Consider the following 23,470-nt stretch of genomic DNA (forward strand, 5'->3'; position numbering starts at 1 on the left):
AAAAAATACGCGTTGGATATGAATGGCGCTATGTAAATCGCATTGCGATAGTCAGATTCGCGTTGCGATTTACGTATTCGCATTGCGATTTACGTATTCACATTGCGATTTTCGTATTCGCATTGCGATTTACGTAATCGCATTGCGATTTTGCGATTTTCCAAATTCGCGTTGCGATTTACGTATTCGCATTGCGAATTAAGAAAATCGCAACGCGAATTTGGAAAATCGCAATGCGATAGTCAGAATCGCGTTGCGAATCTGGAAACTGATTTGCGATACCGGAGATCGCGTTGCGAATTATCGATCGCATTGCGATTTAGTTGGTCATTTTGGCAAATCCAAAAAAAGTTGGTTAAAATCGTATATTATAAGGCATTTTTTGTCACTGAGGTTATTTTCTCTATATATAATCTAGGGTTCGCTTTTCACAAATCTAATATTTCCTCCATTTTATCTACTCCTAATTCCTTTTTTTCTTTTTAATTTGTTCGCGCTGTGATTTCGGCAATAATTAGGTCAGCATTTTAAAATTTATTCTCATTTGGGTTAGAACAGAAATGTTTTCATTTGTTGCATAGCCATTTTTTGGTTAGCAGCTGGTCTGTTGTTTGTATTGCTCCTGGAAATTAAAAAATTTCACATTAAACTGAAAAAATGTTTTTTTTTTTAATTTTGAAAAATGTTATATTCATCTTGCTTTTCCCTGAATTCGACAGCATAAATCCTTTTGTATTGTGTGCTTTGTCTTTGCTATGTTTGTGTGAAGATGACGTTATGATTATGTTAATTTTATGCATTGAGTTCACATTAATTTTAGGTGTAACTGATTCCAAGTTCCATCTTTTGTATTATATAATCTGCTTTAGATGGCAGTAGGCTTATTGTTGGTTCCCCAAATTTTGACAATCGAACTTAGACTTAGGCACTCGACCTTGTATCTTAGGAAGTAGCATGAAGAATCTAGGATGGCGAGAACTACCTTCCTTTATATAGTCAAAACCTTGTCCTGGGTAGTCTCCAGATGTATTTTACTTTGGTCATTTTCTTTTTCAAAAGAAGATATGCTAGATACAAGTTTTGGGGTTAAACTAGTTTCTGATTTTTTTTGGGTTGTATCGATTTTTAAGTAGTAAGAAGATATCTATGGACCCTTGGGAGCTTAGGTACTACGAGGACGATGACACTCCAACAATGAAAACAATCAAGAGTGCAACTACCGGTTTTGCAGCTGGAACTGTATGGGGAACTGTGGTTGCTACATGGTACGATGTGCCTCGTGTTGAGAGAAGTGTTGCCCTACCAGGGCTTGTAAGGACACTGAAGATGATGGGGAATTATGGAATGACATTTGCTGCAATTGGCGGAGTATATATTGGTGTTGAGCAGCTGTTGCAGAATTATAGGATGAAAAGAGACTTCGACAATGGTGCTGTTGGTGGTTTTGTGGCTGGGGCTTCTATTCTCGGTTTCAAAGGTAGATATTTATTTATGCAGCTAGAATATTTAGTGCACCTTAAAACCTGCTATCCGATTTTATTAATCTTTAGAGAAACCATTTATGAAAGTTGACAGAGCGTGGATATTTGTTATGAAATATTAATGTTTACAAAAACTTCTTGAGTTACTCAAAAGACCTCTTTTTGGGCTAGTAAAGAAAATTATATCCTGTATATATAGATCATATTGATTTTTGTGTTTGTGTAATATGGATGTTGGGTTTCTTAGAAAGCTTTACCTCTTCAAAATTGAAGCTTGTGATGATACATAGAATTTCTATCACCATCCAAATGATGGTGCTAAAGTTGTTCTCATATTTTACATTGCCACTTTGATTATTTTTTGGTCTCATTGGTTTTTCTTGAACATGTTCACTTAGCTGTTATATATAAAATGCTAGGAGAACTGTGACATGTAAATATAAAAAATCTAAACTCCTGATTTTTCCTATATTTTCCTTTTAGTTTAAGGTTTTGAACTTTCATCTTTATGAAATTCATGAAGCATGCATTATTTTAGTTGCATGTTTGTTTGGGAGACTATAATGATTCGACCAAGAAGTGATTAATACGTGATAAAAATCCTTGATGGACCTTGTAGAGGAAGTGGAGTGCCAGATTTCTCAACTTTGTGGTAAAATGGTCGTGTAAAAGCATTATTTTGGACAGTGGGGGTTTTCCATCGTTGGTTTTAGTTATAGTTTGAAGGAGAATGAAGGGGAATATGGTTGTGTTATTATGTTATCAAATGTCAACATTGTTTCTCGATACACGTTAAACTTGGTCAGTTCTGTTGTCTTACTAGGTAATGTTCAATAAATGTACTGAGGTGTTGTCCACTTCGCAGGCAGGAGCATCTCAACAGCTATTTCCGCTGGCGCTGCTCTGGCTGCTACCTCTGCCGTGATTGATGTTGGAGGTCAGACAACAAGAATAAACACAGGTAAATAGTATACCCTTACACCTGTCGTAACCGTCTTTCGGGTGGACTCAGAATTGGACTTCGACTTAAATAAAATATGCAAGAGTTGCCACCGATCATTTATATATTTTTTTTCCAAACATAATTAGGTTGATCGGACACCTCAATTGACCATCATATCTGATCTGCGTTTTACCAAAAATACGTCAGGTTCGGGATTCGGTTACAGTCAATGAAGAATTAACACCCTTGTACTGACCTTTTGGTACTAATTTAATTTCTCAGTTGTCTTAATTGTGAAAATTAAAAGTTAAATCTGAATTTAAAAATTTGATTCGAACTACTTACCTTTGATCGATTAGAATTATCCCTAAAAAAATTAAATTGTGAAATAAAATGTATAAATAATTCACAAAATTAGAAAGGTCAAAAAAGTTTTTTTAAAAAGTTTTTTAAAAAAATTAAAAAATGGACTAAATTAGAAAATTAAAAAATTAAAGTTGAGGGACCAAATTAATACTAAAGATATGCTTTTTCGACGAGCTCCTTCAACTTTCAGTGGCCGCTTCTTTTTCGATCCAAGATCGGGGCTTCTTTTATTTGTGTTTTTCGATATTTTTTTGTGTGGTTTGTGCAATATTTTGCTTGGTTTTGTTTGGCGTTTTGGTGCTTGGTTGTCTTTCTTTGTTTGATCGTTGTATGCTTCGTTTTTTCCATTCGTTTTTGCTTGCGTTGTGCTCGATGGTTATTTTGTTGTTTTGTTGTGCATGTACTGTGGTTTATCGATGGCTTTTTATAGCCTCTGGAAATCGGTTACAACCCTAATTTTGTCATGATTTGGGTGAGGCTGACTCTCCAGCGTTGTATTTGTGGTTGTTTGTGGGTTGACCAAAAATCTCGGGATGGTGCAGTCTCGGGTTCTTCGTCCGGACATCTCGGTCGATTTCTCTTGTGGCTGGCGGCACTGCTTGCTTGGTGTTGAAAATCCTAATGGACTTATGGGTTGGGTCAGGCCTACATGCTCCTCAAATGAGTTTTCCTTTGTTGGACCATGACCCTTAGATTGGAACTGAAAAATAAGAAAAATAAATAAATGAATAAAATAAAATAAAATAAGAATAAAATAAAATAAAATGGAATATAAAATTCTAATAATAATAATAATATTTATATATTTTGAAAAATATGTTTAAAAAAATATTTTTAAAAAACTATATTATATATACATTTTCAAAATTATTTTAAAAATTATTATTATATTTTTCAAAAACGTGTTTTCAAAATTATATTATTTGTTTTCCAAAATCGATTTTTAAAAACTATATATTATATACGTTTTCAAAAATATGTTTTCAAAACTATATATTATTATATGTTTTAAAAACCGTTTTCTAAAAATTATATATTATATGTTTTTCAAAAATATTTTCAAAACTATACTATATTATTATATATACTAAATAAGCCTCGTACGAAAATGGGTGATTACAGCTGCCACTCTTTACCTATTATCGAGCAACGAAAATAAGGGAAAGACACCAATTTTCATTCGGTGCATATGGGCTTGGAAACAAGCATGCTCCTGTGAGAGTTGTTGACTTCTGAGTTCGAAATCCAACTTAATTTTGTCGTTGAATCTTTATCAACAATCCTCCGCCGTGGAGTTGAGATTCGAAAAAAAAGAAGGCTCCTTGTTGCTTAGCCGTACTGTAGATAAAGTTGAGTCAATCTTGAGATGTCTTTGAACATGATATCCTTCATTTTGAAGTTGAAATCGTAGTTCAAAATTTGAATCGAAAGGTGGTTTCTTGTTGCCAAATCGTAGTCAACCTTGGTCTTCTTCTCGACTTAAAGACTTTGGTTTGAAAATTCGACAGAAAAGTAGTTACTTGCTGCTACTAAGCGGTTGATATGCCTTCGAGCTGAATGAAATCTATCTCGAAAGTTTTCGTTGATAGATAACTCTTCTCGCCTTGATCTATTTTGTAAACTAGACTAGAAGATAGCTCTCTGTTGCTAAATCGCAGCCAACCTAGGTATTCTTCTTGACTTAAAAGACCTAGGTATAAAATTCAACCTGTAAGTAGTTCTTTGTTGCTACCATGCGGTTGATATGCCATCGAGCTGAATTGAATCGAACTCGAAAGTTTTCGTCGACAGATAACTCTTTTTGCCTTGAGCTATGCTGTAAAAGGTTCCTCTAAATGAAGGATGACTCCCCTTCGCGGGTCTAAGCCAGTAATAATTCTTTAGATGACTCCTCTTCACAGGAAAGTCAGGTGAGGCGACTCCCCTTCACGGTTTACGTCGATCTTGTTTCTTTGGACGACTCCATTTCACGGGAAAGCCAAGTGGTCCATTCTGTAGGTGATTCCCCTTCCGGGTCTGAACCAGGTGAGAAGATCTTTGGATAGCTCCCCTTCGTAGAAAGCCATGTGAGATGCTCTTTGAGTGACTTCCCTTTGCGAGAAAGTCAAGTGAGGTAGCCTGTCACCCGGATATCCATCATGGAGTTTAAATCTAGCTTGAAAACTTTAATTAGCCATTCATCGTTGAATTAAGCTGAATATGTTTTGAATTGGCTCTCGAACCTGATTTAAAGTTGATTCTAAGATTTGTTGACCTTTCTATAGGTCAAGTTGGTTAAGGTGTAGCTCCTCGCTACTGAGTTAAGCAACCACCACCGATTTTTTTAAGGCGGTTTTGAATCGAGTATCCTTCGTCGTGAGATTGAAACTTGATTCTAAAGCTGCAAAAATTATGTATGCGAAAAATGATAAATGTGATGCTCTTAAGTATGTCTAAGATGTATGCATAATGAATTAGTTCTTATTTTATTTGTCGGACAGAATCTCATTCTTTGTCTGTTGGTTTTATTCTTGGAATCGATCATACCCCGACACTGGCGGCTTCATGGAAAATATCTGACATTTGCTCATTTGTTAGCTTAATCCAGTGATCTTACACTCTTGACTGTATGGATCAATTTTAATCCAGAGATTCTTAAGCATTCTTTTAGCCTTTGTTTACTCGAGAGAGTAAGAGTATTTTGCATTGATGATCAAATATTGGAGCTGATTTAATCATGATTGTAGTTGACACATCATATTCAGTGAAAGGCTTTCTTACGTGGCTTGGAAGCTCAAATGGAAACCTCTACAGCCAAGGCTACCTTTTCCAATGTCCATGAAATTATTTTGATTGCCATGGAAAAAGACTGACAAACAAGAAGGGATGCTTCCTTGAAATTATATAAAGAACCCCCAGTGCTTCTTGCAGAGTGCTTTGGCAACAAATCTTGTCTTAAACGTCGTTGAGTTATAAGTGTCTTGTTTTCTTTCTTTCACGTTCATTTGGGTTATCATTATCATCAGGGTTTGCATTCCTTTTGTTTTTCTTTGGTAAGACATCCTCAAATACAACAGTAAACTCATGCTTCAGGAGAGACCTGATAGTGAATGAATTTATCTTCATCATGGGCTAAACTCTTTCTGGCGAACTCATTGCTGTAGGTCACTTTGTACCTTACTAGACGACCATCTTCATAGTGAAGAAAAACATTGTGCTGGATAAAGCAACCATCTGTATTATTTATACTTACTTTGAAATGATTGGTTAGAATGGTTATTTTTGTTCCTTCGATCTAGTATCACGTCTGGCCATGGCTTGTAACAATACCTTTCACAACGTCAAGCCCTGTTTTGGTAGGAACCACGTCAAGAGGCACGGGTGGTAGAAAGAGAAGAGATTGGAAATCTAGAGATGCCCACATTGTCTCAGTCCTTCAATTGATTTTTCGAGAAACTATGTATTGTATGAGATACATCTCTATTTTTAAAAGGTTTGGTATAAAAATAATGTCTGAGCAATTGAAGCAAAGTATCAATTCACCAAATATAAAATAAATGAATCACACAAGTTATTTGTCAAAGGTTATAGCCATTTGACAAGTATCAAGATCCATGCGATTTGGTTTTGAATTTCATGATTTTCAAACAGGATGTAAACAAAATAGTGCAACTGATGCATTTCATTGTAAGGCCGTTTAGAGAGCATTTCTATTTCAGTTCTCAGGAATCTTCCATTTGTTCAAGTTACGTATATTTCTTAAGCAGGGATAGCGTTGAAATTTCGATCTAAAAACAAAACCCTTGAGTGTTTTTGTATAGTCAATTATAACAGATGTTTCCCGACTCCCTTAGTCCATATTTCATCGAAGTTTAATTTCAAATACACGTTTATTTTAGGCCTTATTGCCTTTCTTTAAATTATACTTTATTAAACTTGAGGACCTCGCTTTAAATTTTGCTGGGAGATTCATCTCGACACGTAGATACTAGTGTCATGATCTGAATGTACTCGTATTCATAAAGTTAGGAAACTTAACATTACCCATTACTTTAGTGGAATACCCTAAGTTAAAGGATTCAAGTGTCAAAAAGTCTTCGACTTGACAAACCCAAACGAAACTCACTTCATAAAGCTCGAACATTACCATCATAGCTGCTTCAGACATTACATCTGAAGATTAACAACCTACTACTTTCAGCGGAGTGCCCCCAGTATTGTTAAAATTATCGTTCATTAATATCACATTAATTCTTCGATTTTGAGATTTCCTAAGTTTGTCAGGAAGAATCTGTTATAGTCTGAGTGTTAGTGAAAATCAAAAAATTTCGTCTTTAGAGCTCAATTTCTAAGCAACTGATCTAAGCCAAATTCGTCTATTTCATCATTCCATTTGTGAAAATTATGTATCGTCAGGGAACGTCCTTATGCAAACTAATTGGTCTTGCAATGTCATGCATCAGAGATGCCCCATCTTGTCTACTTCCATACTTGTACGAGTGAGATATCATTTTCTTTTTCGAGTAAAAGACATGGACCTTGTTTTTTTAAATGAATTTGATTTCGGCATATGTCAAAAGGCTATAACCTCATTTCCCAAAATGTGCATTTCATTATACTTGATATTCACTGAATTTCAAACAATTCAAATAAATGTAAAAAAATATTTTAAAATAGTTAAAGAATATAAAAGATAAATTCAAACAAGACATCATTTCATAGGCAACACCAATCTGTGGTAATAGTGATGATCTATTCTTGTCTCGTTCCTTGATTCACTTTTCATATGCATCTCTAGTTGCACAAACATCCCCTTCGGGAATGTCCTTGATTTCATTGTAGAAGTCCAGCTCCTTTCTGTCCATCATTAGCTGGATCAATGATCTAAATTTGACACATTCTTGCACATCATGTCCGTCCTCATTGTGATAACAATAATGACTATTGCCTTTGCAATCTGATGTGCTAGGACGCGGTGTAAGAAACCCCGCATTTATCATTTGCCTTCATACCCAAGCCAGAGGTGATGTTATTTCAGTAACACTTGTTTTGACTCTTTTGTTCATTTCCTCAACAATTGCATTAACCCCGCTTTCTTGGTGGTTAGGCCAAGGGTTTTGTGCAACATTCGGTGCTTCTAAGTTGTTGAAGTGGATCCAATTCTTGTTACACATTCTCTGCACGATTCTCTTGAATGCGAAGCAGTTCTCAATAGTGTGCCTTGGAACACCACACTATAACAAATTTATCAATTTATGACAATTTCTATATGACATTATATATAATGTCACAAAATATACTATAAACGTGACGTTTTTCTATTTTTGTCACATTTAGTGATTAATTGTATATATTTTATGACAATTTTAAAAATGGTCATTAATTTTCGTCACTATACGATTGGAGCCAAAATTTACCTCCAAAAAAATTGGTGAGAAATCTTTCAATGACGTTTAGATCAAATGGCAACACCTTAAAATCGTCTCTAATAAAATGAAAGTATCAGTGATGATTTATTATTATGACGAAATGATTTAAATTAGTGACATTCTAAATTTGTCACTAATAAGTTTTATTTGTAACAATTTGATTCGTCATATTATGTAAGATATAAACGATGATGTTTTATTCATGCAAAAAAATAAGTTTAATGTGATAAAGGTAATTATCTGTCACAATCTCTTATTTTTTATGACAATTTTAAAAAAAATTAAAAAAAAACTTTTAGTGACATCTTGATAGGCCACTAATTCAAAATCTTATTAGTGACATTTTTAAATAATTTTTTGAATTTTTCAAACTTATATATATATATATATATATATATATTAAAGACCATTTTTTGTTTAATACTTATATACGTTAAGTAATAATAAGATAATTATATAATTCCAGCCCCAAAATCAAGATTAAAAGGGTTCAAATTTAATGTTCAATATATTAATTATGAAATTCCGATTAAATTGAAAAAATATATAAAGTTTCAATGGTCAATTCATAATTTTTAGAAATTCCAAGTAATTAATGTGAATTATAGACTGCCAGGGGGTGTACATTGTTAGATTTTAACTGAATTAATTGATCAAATTGAAATTGAATTGGTTAGTTGGTTGAGTAATTAAATGTTAGATTGAATAAGGATTATGATTTTTTTAAAATTTGATTAACGATTAATTCAATTTGAAGCTAATTAATTAACCTATATATATATATATATATATATATATGTATATATACTAAGCACAAACCTAATAAGAAACAAGATCCGATTATTTTTTAGCAACAATATACACATTAAACTTTCAAGATCCAATATGTTGAAAACATTTTTGATATTTCGATATAACAAATTAAGTTAAATGAATTTTAAGATTTTCCAAAAAGATTTTCTAAGTATATTCGATATAATTATTCGAATATCAAAATATTACTCCAAATCTTTCAAATGTCATTTTTAATCCTTACTCAAGTGTAAAATTAAGTTTTAATCTTAAAATAATTTCAAAACGATTTTACAAAATATTTCAAACCATCTCAAAGTCAAAAATTCCATATTGCTCAGAGGGAATCGATTCCCCCCCAAGGGAGTACGGATTCCCCTGAATGGTTTGGCTCCAAGAATTCTAGTATGCTCGGAGGGAACCGATTCCCCCTTGTGTAACAGTCGAAATATTTGAATTTTACACTTAGGGAACCGATTCCCCCTAAGGGGTATCGATTCCCCCCACACTCCAAACTGTTTTATTAATTGATTTCACACTAAAACAACTATATTATCTTCATTAACGATCCCCAACGTTCAGAAGTGATTCAAGGTGTATTTAAGCAAGCTTAGAAGCCATTGATCAAAAATAAGAAACATCAAGCAACTAGAATCAAGAGAGAATCAAAGAGAAAGCATCAAACCTCAAGTTTGAGCAATTTCAAGCCTATTTTTCATCCAATATTCATTTTGCTTTCAAGAACACTTATTGTGCTCAATTGTATTCATTCTTGAGTGTTCTTTTCTTTGTTCTAGAATTGTGCAAACAATCTACCTTGTGAGGATTTCCTTGTAAGTTTACAAATTTGTATTGTTCTCTTTGGGAGAAAGTGTTCTCAAGAATTTGGGGTATAATTCTTGAGGGTTTGTAAGGTTACTCTTTGTCCTCAAAAGAAAGACAAATTAGTGAATTTGTGGAAAATCCTTAGTGTGGATAGCTAAGGTAGTGGACGTATACTTTGGTTCAGAAAGTCGAACCACTCTAAATCGCTGTGCAATTTCTTTCAATTTTCTACAAAAGCTTCCACCAAAATTTTTATTGCCAATTCACCCCCTCTTGGCCAATTCCGTCAATCGATTAACTCAATAATTGGCAATAGAGCCTAACTCATCTGAAGGTTTAATCGCCTCTTGATTCGATTCGGGAAGAGTTACATCGATAATCAAAGTCATCAATAGCCTCTACTTCAAACTTCGACTCCGGTCTCGATTCGATGCACGTCAACAAGCCTCCTTTCTTCAATGGGGCTAATTATGCCTATTGGAAAAATATGATGTACTTCATTCAAGCAAGTGACATGGGAGCATGGAATGTCGTAGAAGAATGATACTTTAAGCCTCTCACTCATCCAAGATTATGGAGTGAAGGAGAGATAAAAATGTTCCAGCTCAACTCCAAAGCCATCCATATAATATTTTGTGCTCTTGGACCAGATGAATACGGAAGAGTTTCATCTTGTACAACCGCCAAATAAATATGGGACAAACTTCAAGTCACTCATGAAGGTACCGATGAGGTAAAGAAATCTAAAATTAGTATTCTAACTCATAGCTATAAAAATTTCAAGATGAAACCAAATGAAGATATCAAAGCTATGACAGATAGATTCTCAACGATTGTCAATGGTCTCAAATCATATGGAGAGATCATTTCAAATGAAAAGCTTGTGAGGAAGTTAGTCTACTCCCTCCCAAAATCGTGGCAATCAAAGAAGACGACAATCATCGAGTCTAAGGATATAACATCCTTAACTCTTGAAGAGCTAATCGGTTCACTCCTCACTCATGAAATGATGCTTGAAGATGAGGTGGACCTTGATAAGATTGAAGAAACACCAAAGGAGAAGAAGAAGAAGAAAAACATTGGAGTTGCTCTCAAATCCACAAAAAATGAGAGTGATTCGGATGAAGATGACGAGGAAATTGCATTGTTTTCCAAACGGTTCAGAAAAATGATGAGACCTTACCGAGGAAGAAAATTCAAACGAAATAAAGGCCTCAAAAATGAACCAAAAGAGAAGGACCCAATCATTTGCTATGAATGCAAAAAGCCAGGCCATGTCAAATATGATTGCCCAGAACTGAAGAGAAATGGTCAATCAAAAATTAAGCACAAGGCTCATATGGCTACATGGAGCGATGAAGAAGGTTCTGATGAAGAGGAACAAGAAGTAGCAAACTTATGCTTGATGGCATTCGGGGAAGATTCTAAGGTAACCTCTAACTCATCTGATTTTGATGATTTATCCTATGATGAGTTATTAGAGGAATATAATGGGTTGGCTACGGATTATGAGAAATTGTTTTTAAAATATAAAAATGATGTTTCAAAATTAAAAAATGAAAATAAACTCATATCCAAAACCAACAACGATCTTGAAAGTAAAATCAAAGATTTGCAAATCAAACTATAAGAGTTTGAAAATAAAATTTTGGATTTGCAAAATTTACTTTAAAAGGTCAATGATGATCATCAAAAGAAAATTGATGATCTTAAAACTTCTTTTGATAAAGTTGGAACAAAACGTTTTGAAAATGGAGAAAATTCAAAATCCAACTTTGTTAGAAAAAGTTTTAAAAACTACAATCATAGAGGTCTCCAAAGAACCTTTAATGGAAAAATCGTTAGAAGTATATGTGTTCCTAAAGAGCTCATTACTACTAAAGATAAGGATATCCTACACAAATGGATACCTAAGGGGACTAGGATTTTGGAAAATAATGAATATGGATCCAAAAGAATTTGGGTACCAAAAATTAGAAATTAATCTATGTTTGTAGGAAAAGAGCATTGCTACAAGGCACGGGAAACAAATCCAAATTCATGGTACCTTGATAGTGGATGCTCAAGACACATGACCGGAGACAAAAACTGGTTCATTGAGCTTAACGCCAAAAATGGAGGAGAAGTGACTTTTGGTGATAATTCAAAAGGTCACATTGAAGGTATTGGTACTATTGGTATTACCTCTTCCATACAAATTAAGAATGTTTTATATGTGAATGGATTAAAGCATAATCTATTGAGTATTAGTCAATTTTGTGATAAGGGATTCAATGTCATGTTTGATATTAATGGTTGTAAAGTCATTGACATTGCATCTAATCGGATTATGCTTGTTGGTCATAGAATATCAAACACATACATAGTGCATTTAGATTCTATTGATATGACTAATTTGTGCCTAGTTGCTAAGGATGAACATGATAGTTGGTTATGGCATAGGAGACTAGGACATGCTAGTATGAGTGTTTTGCAACGGCTAACTCAAGGTGATTTAGTTCGAGGGTTGCCTAAGCTTAAATTTGATAATGATAAAATCTGTGATGCTTGTGCTAAAGGAAAACAAAAGCGAGTTTCTTTTAAATCCATTAATGACGTATCAACTAGTAGAGTATTACATTTGATCCATATAGATCTTTTTGGACCAACTAGGACTATTAGCTTGGGTAGAAAACAATATGCATTTGTCTTGGTAGATGACTATTCTAGATATACTTGGGTTCTATTATTAAGTACGAAAGATGAAGCATTAGAAAAATTCATCACATTTTCAAAAGTAATCAAAAACGATAAAGGTTACTCTATAACTAGTGTTAGGAGTGATCATGGCACTGAATTTGAAAATCTTGGATTTACTGAGTTTTGTAATTCTAATGGTATCAGTCACAATTTTTTAGCACCTAGAACCCCTCAACAAAATAGAGTTGTTAAGAGGAAAAATTGAACTTTAGAAGAAATGGCTCCATGCTTTGTGAAAATAATTTGCCAAAATATTTTTAGGCGGAAGCCACAAATACCGCTTGTTATATTGTAAATCGAGTAATGATTAGGCCAATTTTAAAGAAAACTCCATATGAAATTTTCAAAAATAAAAAGCCTAACATTAGCTATTTTCATTCTTTTGGATGTAAATGTTTTGTTTTAAACAACGGTAAAGAAAACCTTGGCAAATTTGATGCTAAAAGTGATGAAAGAATTTTTTGGGTTATTCCTTAAATTCTAAAGCTTATCGAGTATTTAATAAAAGAATTTTAGTTGTAGAAGAGTCTATACATGTTGTTTTCGATGATAATCCCCTCCCGAGGAAAGATTCTTGTGTTAATGATGATGTAGGTATTATAAATACAAATGACGTTAGACATGACGTTGGAGAATCATCATCAAAAGAAGAAACGAAAGATGAGGAAACTCATGATCCATTCGAAAATCCAACCATTGAAGAAAGAGAAGTATCTTATCCAAGAGAGTACAACTATATCAAGAATGGTGAGATTATAGGTGATCCATCCAAAGGGGTAACAACTCGATCTTCTCTTAGAAATATTTGTAATTATGTTGCATTTATTTCATGCATAGAGCCTAAAATATTAAAGAAGCATTAAATGATGAACATTGGATTATGGCTATGCAAGAAGAATTAAATCAATTTGAGAGAAGTAAAGTATGTACATTAGTTGAAAGGCCTAGTAATAAATCTACTGTAGGTACTAGATGGGTATTTAGGAATAAGCTTGATGAGAGTGGTAATATAGTGAGAAACAAGGCTAGACTTGTTGCTTAAGGGTATACTCAAGAAGAGGGCATAGACTATGATGAAACATACGCTCCCGTAGCTAGGATGGAAGCAATTAGAATGTTATTAGAATTTGCATGTTTTCATGAATTTAAATTATATCAAATAGATGTTAAAAGTGCATTTTTAAATTGTTTTATAAAGGAATAAGTGTATGTGGAACAACCTCCAGGTTTTGAAGATTCAAAATTTCCGGATCATGTTCTTAAATTGACAAAAGCGCTTTATGGTTTAAAACAAGCTCCTAGAGCTTGGTATGAAAGATTGTCAAATTTTTTAATTGAAAAAGGTTTTTCAAAAGGGAAGGTTGACACTACATTGTTTTTAAAGCACAAAGGTAAAAATTTATTAGTAGTTCAAATTTATGTTGATGATATAATATTTGGTTCTACTAATGATGTTCTTTGCCAAGAATTTTCTAAGCTAATGCAAACTGAATTCGAAATGAGCATGATGGGGGAGCTCTCATTTTTCGTGGGACTCCAAATCAAGCAAAGAAAAGATGACATCTTCATCAATCAAGCTAAATACGTCAAAGACATGCTTAAGAAGTTTGGACTGGAAAATGGAAAACCTCATGACACTCCAATGAGCTCTTCAACAAAGCTTGACTTAGATGAAGGAGGTAAATGTGTAGATGTTAAATTATATAGGTCAATGATTGGATCTCTACTTTATCTAACTGCAAGTAGATCGAGCATTATGTTTAGTGTTTGCTTATGTGCTAGATTTCAATCATGCCCTAAGGAATCACATTTACTAGCTGTTAAGAGAATCTTTAGATACCTTAAGGACACTCCTAGTTTAGGACTTTGGTATCCTAGAGACTCTAGCTTTAGCTTGCATGCTTTTTCTGATGCTGATTATGGAGGATGCAACTTAGATAGGAAAAGCACCTCCGGTACTTGCCAATTCCTTGGAAATATGCTGATTTCTTGGTTTTCAAAGAAACAAAATTGTGTTGCATTATCTACCACTGAAGCTGAATACATTTCAGCTTGTAGTTGTTGTGCACAAGTTTTATGGATGAAACAACAACTTTTTGATTATGGAATTGAAGTTGCTACCATTCCTATCAAGTGTGACAATACTAGTGCTATTTGTCTCACTAAAAATCCCATCCAACACTCTAGAACTAAGCACATTGAAATAAGACATCACTTCATTAGAGACCATGTCACTAAGGAATATGTAGTTCTAGAATTTGTTGATACTTTGCACCAATTAGCGGATATCTTTACAAAACCTTTAGACAAGGAAATATTTTGGACACTTAGGAGAGAATTAGGTTTGACCAACCTATCTTCACTTAGTGTTTAAAATAATTTTAGCACTTTTAAGACTAAATGAAAAATGCTAATTTTTTATTGCATTCATTGCTATTAGTTAGGGGAAGTTTATGATTCTTGATGAAAAATTAATTTTATGTTCAAATATCGTTTAAAGAATAATTTGATTGTTTGAACATGATTAATTTTCAATATATGAGTTGCCAATACCACTAGAGAAAATTAATTTAGCATTTTGTGTGTTTAAAATCGGATTTTAGCATTTTGGTGCAGAGGGAATCGATTCCCCCTTTGAAGGAAACAGATTTCCCCCACAGGGGAATCGATACCCCCCTGGGGTTCTGGTTTTATCGGGCAGAACCTCACATTTTTGCTCAAACCCTCTTTTTTCTCTTCTCATTACCGCCGTTCTCCTCCTCTACTCTCTCAAATCTCTATTTTGCCTCAAATTAACGATTTTAATCAGAATTCACTTCAAATTTCATCTTCTAAACCTGCTAGCATCATTAAAATCGTGCAAAGAACATCAAAATCCACTCAATCTCATCTTTCAAGGTAAAATTTTCTAAACTCTCTATTTTATTGATTTTGAACATAGGACTAGTTTTAATTAGTTCTAGGTAGAAATAGTGATCGGGCATTGATTGTTTAGTGATTAGAAACTAGATATTACAACTAATTTCATCAAAAACACAAGAATTTTCCAAAATATTTGAAATTTTCGAAATAAAAAAAATTGTTTTTCAAATTATTGTGTTTTGATTGAATTATGTTGTTGTTATGAAAACTATATTGTTTTTCAAAATCTTATTTTTCAATAGTTTTCAAAAACTTTGCCCATTAGGATTGAATTAGAGAACCTTGAAATATTGAGGACTCAATTGAGTTTTGGGATTGATTGAATTGCATACATGTGTTTTCTAAATTGTAGGTTATCCATTCTATTATGATTTTCTAAACCATGTCCAATCCTAAACGTGCTAGGTCATTATCTAGTCGCTCACACCATCAATCAAATCCACCTCCAAATCCTCCACCTATTTCTGAAAATCCAATTTCTACTCCTAATCCCATTGATCCTAATTTGTCTATTCAAAACTCGTGCTTCAATCATCCTGGTCCTAGAAATCATCATTTTTGGTATTATCAATATTTCGACTCTTACAAAATTAGAGAAGAACGTATCCCTTCTCGTCAAGCTATGTTAGATATTAATTTTAAATATATTCATCTTTTACAAGAGTGGAAATTTGATAAACTCTTTGAGCTTGAACTCATTGTCTACCATCAACTTGTTCTTATCTTCTATTCTAATGTCGTTTGTGTTAAAAACCAAACTGAAACCAAAACCATAAGAGTTCGTTCCTACCTCCTAGGACAATTCTTATATATTGACTCAGCTTACATAGCCAATGCATTCGGATTAGATAATGATGGTATTTCAAATGAAAAACAAATCTTAGGATCTCGTTATAAAAGAAGGGATAGTGCAAGTGTCTTAGACCTTCATGAACGTTTTCTTCATCTAATGATTTCTTGGTTGTTTCGACCATCTGGAGGTCGTTATTCTACTCTTAGAGCCTTGGATCTTTGGTGGTTACATTGTTTCGAAAACAGTATTAAAATAAACCTACCTCAGATCATTTTTGCTGAAATTGTTGAAACCGTAAATCTTGTTCCTAACAAGAAACTCTGTTCATCTCTAGTTTACGGTTGCATTTTGAGTAATCTATTTTCTAAAGCTGGGCTTAGAGTAGGTCTAGATGCCTCATTTCCTCTAAAGAAACAAATTAATCTTATTTCTTTAACGAGAGCGGGATGGATAAAGGATAAGGAAATCAGTGAATGGGTTCGATCGTCTGAAAATGCTCCGGGAGCTAGTTCTTCACGAACTCAACCAGAAGCTGACGACGATCCCGAGCTTCAACAATTAATACGAGACATCGATGATGCCGAAGATGAGCCTGAACAGCCCAAGGAGCAAGCACAACAAACACATCAAATGCCTCCATATTTTCAATCTTTTATGGAGACATTCGATTTCCGATATGCTACCATGGATTCGCGCTTTACTTCTATAGAGTCCCATTTATCCACAATGGGATCTCAACAATTGGAAATCCTCCGAGAGATGCGCACAAACAATGCTTCGATGAATGAACGTATTGATGCACTCTCACATGAAATGGCCGTTATGCGAGCTCGTTTTCCTCCTCCCGATCCGGTTGTTTAATTCTGTGTTTAGCTTTAGAACTTTGAACTAAAAGATTATTGTTTCAACATTTTGAATATTTTGGATTGTTTGATTTTGTGGATTGTTAGACTTTGGATTTGTTTGGATGTTTGAACTTATATATTGTGTGGTTAAATTTATTCATTATTGCATCATTTACATCATGTTAGATATATGACCAATTTTGCCATGTCACATTAATTATGAATATTGATTATGAAATTAATGGCTAACGTTTCTCTTGATTGTGATCTTAGCAGCTTAAACTATAATCAAATTGGCTAAATGATTTAAAAAAAACCTTGTTTAAAATCTTTTACGGATCTTTTTGATTTAACAAAAAGGGGGAGAAGTTAAAGTAAGGGGGGATAATTTTTCAAAAACGTCGTTTTTTTTCAAAATCTTAAAATTACTAAAATGTTTTGTTATATCAAAAAGGGGGAGATTGTTGAAAACATTTTGATATTTCGATATAACAAATTAAGTTAAATGAATTTTAAGATTTTCCAAAAAGATTTTCTAAGTATATTCGATATAATTATTCGAATATCAAAATATTACTCCAAATCTTTCAAATGTCATTTTCAATCCTTACTCAAGTGTAAAATTAAGTTTTAATCTTAAAATAATTACAAAACGATTTTACAAAATATTTCGAACCATCTCAAAGCCAAAAATCCAGATTGCTCAGAGGGAACCGATTCCCCCCCCCAAGGGAGTACCGATTCCCCCTGAATGGTTTGGCTCCGAGAATTCCAGTATGCTTGGAGGGAATCAATTCCCCCTTAGGGGGTACCGATTCCCCCCTGTGTAAAGGTTGAAATATTTGAATTTTACACTTAGGGAACTGATTCCCCCTAAGGGGTACCGATTCCCCCCACGCTCCAAACTGTTTTATTAATTGATTTCACACTAAAACGGCTATATTATCTTCATTAATGATCCGCAACGTTCAGAAGTGATTCAAGGTGTATTTAAGCAAGCTTAGAAACCATTGATCAAAAATAAGAAACATCAAGCAACTAGAATCAAGAGAGAATCAAAGAGAAAGCATCAAACCTCAAGTTTGAGCAATTTCAAGCCTATTTTTCATCCAATATTCATTTTGCTTTCAAGAACACTTATTGTGCTCAATTGTATTCATTCTTGAGTGTTCTTTTCTTTGTTTAGAATTGTGCAAACAATCTACCTTGTGAGGATTTCCTTGTAAGTTTGCAAATTTGTATTGTTCTCTTTGGGATAGAGTGTTCTCAAGAATTTGGGGTATAATTATTGAGGGTTTGTAAGGTTACTCTTTGTCCTCAAAAGAAAGACAAATTAGTGAATTTGTGGAAAATCCTTAGTGTGGATAGCTAAGGTAGTGGACGTAGACTTTGGTTGAGAAAGTCGAACCACTCTAAATCGCTGTGCAATTTCTTTTAATTTTCTGCAAAAGCTTCCACCAAAATTTTTATTGCCAATTCACCCCCCTCTTGGCCAATTCCGTCAATCGATTAACTCAACACAATCAAACAATAATCCATATGAGAAAAATTATTTAAATTCAAATTAATCTATCTAAAAAAATTATAATAAATTTCATTTAATCCAAAAATAGATCGAATTAATCAAACTTTAGTCATCTTAGTTAATAATTTTTTAAAAATAAATTTGATTAATGGTTAAAGAAAAAGAAGTTTGATAAATTTAATTTTGACTAAATTGATTCGATCAATAATTAAATTAATTGATTGAACAATGCTATAAATTATTCAAGGATCAAACCTTTAATTTTTATCTTTTAACATATATTTTAAAAAAAATTAATATGGTTAGAATTCACTTACCCTTAAAAAAGATTTTTAATTGTCATGTGAATTAAGAGAGTAATATATATACATATATATATATATATATATATATATATATATATATGGCGTTTAACCTAGTGAATTAAAAGAATTATTTTTAAAATAGTTTTCTAATATATTTATATGTATATGTAATTTAATGCAAATAAAAAATAAACTTTAAGGGTATTTGGAGGTAAAAAAAAAGGTATATGCTACCATCTCTTAAATTAAAAAAAAAAGTAATATGCTTTAGTTGTAGCGTGAGTTTGCAAAAGGTAAAAACAATCCTTAGGTTTTAGAAGCTAGATCCTTTGCCTGGGTTATCTGCTACCATCGCGCTGCCGCTGATTTGTATGATCGTCTGTGGTCACTTGAGGCATCATAGTTGCGATCGAATGCTACCACCGATTATCGTCGTCTCTCTAATTTTTTCTTGTCTCTCTATTTTTTCTTTGTGCCTTTGTTTTTGACTGGTAAGGATCTGCCTATCTCTTCCTACCCTTTATTGATTATCGACTGGTTCTTAGAGTTATGAAATCTTCAAGGTCCAATTCCTTCCATGGTTTTCGAATGATGGAAAATATTTTTTTAAATAGTAATAAGATATGGGTTAACCTATGGAAAATTCAAAATTTATTTTATTAGGGGTCTTGAATTTATGTGATTTATTAAGAAAGCATAATAATTGCTTTCGTGCCTTTTAATAATAATATATGTGTATAAGATGAGGTTTAAAGAAATGTGAATTCTTAGGAGACTCAATCTTTCGAAAACTGTAAGGAAAAGAAATTAAAACATGCGGCAAGCTATAGTGGAAATAAAAAATAGGATAATATTAATATTGTTAGTCATATTAGGTTATATGTTTGTAAGCTTTAGACATATGTACTGCTTGAGTTTCACCATTTGTGTTTGGTTCCTTAAAAACCCTGCAACCCTACTCTCAATTTATCCTCTTTTTTATTTTTATTTTAATATACATTTATTTTGGTGTAATAGACATTGAAGGATGCTATATATTATAAGAATATTGAAGTGAATAAGCTTTTGGAGAAACACAGAGTTAATGAGTTATTTCATTATTCATCTGAATTTTTTTTCCATTAATGATACTTCTTGAAACCATTTGTCGAGGGTCTTATGACCATTGTCCACTCTATTTGGTTAGTACTTGAGCTGTTATGGTACTTCTTGGTGCAACATTTGTGTATTATTGGATGATGTTTCTATTATATTAATTCAGTTACACAAAATATTGTTGATGGACCTTCAACGAAGGACAATAGAGTCAGTAAAGCTTCTTCCTTCAATATCTTTCCTAGCAGCGTTGGAGCTTCTAGGGTATATGTTAAATCAATTATTAGATTTTCATATATTAGATTTGAATAACATGAAGCAAGTGCATTGAAGTTCAAATTATAATGTAATTTGTTTGAACACAATTTGTTAATGGAGAGCCAATTTACAAAGGATGCCATCGAACTAACATTAGTGGATTCCATGTTATTGAATATTTGAAGCAACTTATTTCCCTTAAGTATCCTCATCATATTTGATTATAAACCTATGGATTGTCAGAATCATGACTTGTTTAGATAGACATTTTCTAAATTTTTTATATTCTTATAATAGGGTGGGAAAAGGTCGATGACTTGAAGATGGAACATTGTTATATTGCACCTGATTATGCCTTAGAAGTTCGATAATTTCAGATATTGACTTACATTTTCTTCGTCTATTGTTTTCTTTACAACTGTTGAAAGGTCAAATTCTGTAACAAAAAGGTGGCAAGGAAGCGGAAGATAAAACTAGGCGTTGACTGCTCCCATGGGTTCCACCACCAATCGAAGAACCTCCTTCAGAAGAAGAGATAAAAAGAAAAGCTGCTAAGGGAAAGGCAAGGAAGAAGATAACAAAAAAATCATGGGTTAATTATAAGAAATGTCATTATTGTAATTTTTATGAAGTTTTGTATTTTATTGTAATTTATAAAATATTTTGTACTTTATTGTAAATTCCAAAAAGTTTTGTATTTTACTATAAATTCCAAAAAGTTGTCATTTATTGTAAATTCCAAAAAGTTTTGTCCTTTATTGTAAATTACAATTAGTTTTGTTCTTTATTGTAAATTTCAAAAAGTTTTATCCTTTATTGTAAATTTCAAAAAGTTTTGCCTTTTATTGTAATTTTATTTTTTTATAATCTAATAAAGAAATTATGACGATATATTTTTCGTCATTAATATAAAAAAAATATTATATTATTAACGACGATATAAATAATTAGTGATAATTTTTTATATTATTTGATGATGTAATTAATTGTTATTAAATACAAATTATAATGTGACGTTATGCATTAACGTCACGATATGTTTAGCAATATGTGACGAAAACATACACATTGTCACATTTGACATTTAGTGACACACCTAGCGTGACGTTCATCGTGACGTCAACTTTTACGTCACAAAATATTAAATAGTGACGTAAATATAAGTTTTAATGACGAAATTTTAGATACCGCAAATAAATAAATTTGTTGTAGTGCCAACATGATATTCACAATGAGCGTTCTCATCATACCAACTGGGGTATGAGGGCTTCATGGGTTCCACTGGTATGGTGACACTATATGAGTGTCGAAGAGTTACTGGTAGAGTTCTTTATAAGTCATGAGAATAGGATCGAAATGTTCTCTTTCTCTTTCTTTCCTGGGTTGCTTTGAATATTGTCTAGAAGTACCTGACGGTACAACTGCAGTTGATTTTGGGTTGGAGATTGTAAAACCTTTGTTGTTGTAGGTGTTGATGTTATTGACCTCTCCATCTCTCTTCTTCATAGGAGGTTTCCTACTTGACTCCCCTCCTTCGATATTGCCTTGTTTTATGGCCATTTCTATCATCTCCCAGGCTATAACTAAGTCAGGAAAATTTCCAGATGTGATTGCAACCAGGTTCCTGAAGTAAGGAGCCTTCAGTGTTTGCACGAAGAGCTTCCTGGTTTCCTTCTCATCCAAAGGTGGATGAACTTGCGCATCTAAATCTCTCCATCTCTGTGCATATTTTCTGAAACTTTTATTATGCTTCTTCTCCATACTTTGTAGCATAACTCGATCTGGTCTCATATCATTTATATGTTTGTATTGTTCCAGGAATGAATTGGCTAGATCCTTTCAGGTCTTGATATGAGATCGATTCAGCTGGTTGTACCACCGGATGGCTGAACCAGACAAACTCTCCTAAAAGCAATGAATCAGGAGTTGGTCGTTTCCTACGTATCATGTCATCTTTCGATAGAACATGGTAATGTGGGCTGACGAGAAGCTATTCCCATTGAACTTCTCAAACTCTGAGGATTTGAATTTCGGAGGAAGAACCAAATTTGGGACTAAAATTAGTTCCGTGACATCGACTCCACAGTAGTCATGGTCTCTTTTAACCACCTTCATTTGGCCCTCCAACTGCTTGATTTTCTCTTCCATTTTCTTTGCCTTATCCTCTTCATCAAAATCCGGTATATGGTAATCATCGGATTATTCTCAGGATTGGATACATAAGTCTGTACTTTTACAGCTGACAAGGCCTTTGTTTTTGCAGTGGATGAATCCCCTTGAAGTCTTGGTAAGATTCCAGGTGGAACAACCATTTGCAAGGTAGCTGACGTAGTTACCCCTTCAGATGTCCCTACCTTAGATGCACTTGCTTGATACAGACCAGCTAATTTTGCAACAATTTGATCAACTAAAGACTCTTGACTTTTGGTGATATACTCCAGAGTATTTTGATTATTCTGACTTATTTTCTCCTTCAGCTCTTTTTACAACCTCAACATGTTCTCTTCGAGTTGAGCAATTTTGGCTTCTATTTTGTCTTTTCTTTGTGTGAGTGTTGTGAGGATGATTCGTGTCCAAAGCTTGTGGAGGTAAACCCGGTGTTTGTTCCCTCTTATGATGAGACATTTTCTGTTAGTTAATGTGAATTTAAAGAAATGAAGAAAAAATAACAAATGCAAAATATGTATAAATGCATGATGAATGAAATGTTTGAGGCATTGATCCAAAACTCGTCTGTTATTACAAATAGTCTTTATTAGGACAAAAGTGTTATTTCTTAAGAGACAAAAAATCTTAAAGGTACATTCTGACTAAGTCTTCTAGACCCCGAATAACTTCTAACAAGTTGACTAGTCTTTTTCCTTCATCTGTCACTGGCTAAATACCTTGTCGGACTACTCCAACTTCTCTTGCCAAACCGTGCAAGTGATGTGCTGCTTTTTGTACTTGCTCCAAGAAATCTCGAATGATTGCATCTCTAGCTTTCACCATTTGCTGAGCATGTTCCCTAACAGAAACACCATTGGAGCCCTCCATTGAAAGGAACTATCTGAAGTTCATTTGCTTGTTTCTTGAATTTGTCAACAATGGCCTCCAATTTCAGCTATCGTTTCGCCATCATGTTCTTGTTGTTTTTGAAGGGACTCTCTAGGTCAGTAACATTTTCCTCATCA

General features: G+C 33.4%; 1 protein-coding gene across 1 annotated transcript; it reads left to right on the forward strand.

Annotated features, from left to right (window-relative positions):
- Positions 1 to 1,146: 1,146 nt before the first annotated feature.
- Positions 1,147 to 2,450, forward strand: LOC120131291 (outer envelope pore protein 16-3, chloroplastic/mitochondrial-like). Its single transcript, XM_039148304.1, has 2 exons — positions 1,147 to 1,477; positions 2,347 to 2,450. Exons 1-2 carry the CDS (start codon positions 1,147 to 1,149, stop codon positions 2,448 to 2,450), a joined length of 435 nt encoding a protein of 144 aa, XP_039004235.1.
- Positions 2,451 to 23,470: the final 21,020 nt, after the last annotated feature.

The sequence above is a fragment of the Hibiscus syriacus genome, unplaced genomic scaffold (assembly GCF_006381635.1).
Source record: "Hibiscus syriacus cultivar Baekdansim isolate YM2019G1 unplaced genomic scaffold, ASM638163v2 tig00110551_pilon, whole genome shotgun sequence".
Taxonomy (NCBI): Eukaryota; Viridiplantae; Streptophyta; class Magnoliopsida; order Malvales; family Malvaceae; genus Hibiscus; species Hibiscus syriacus.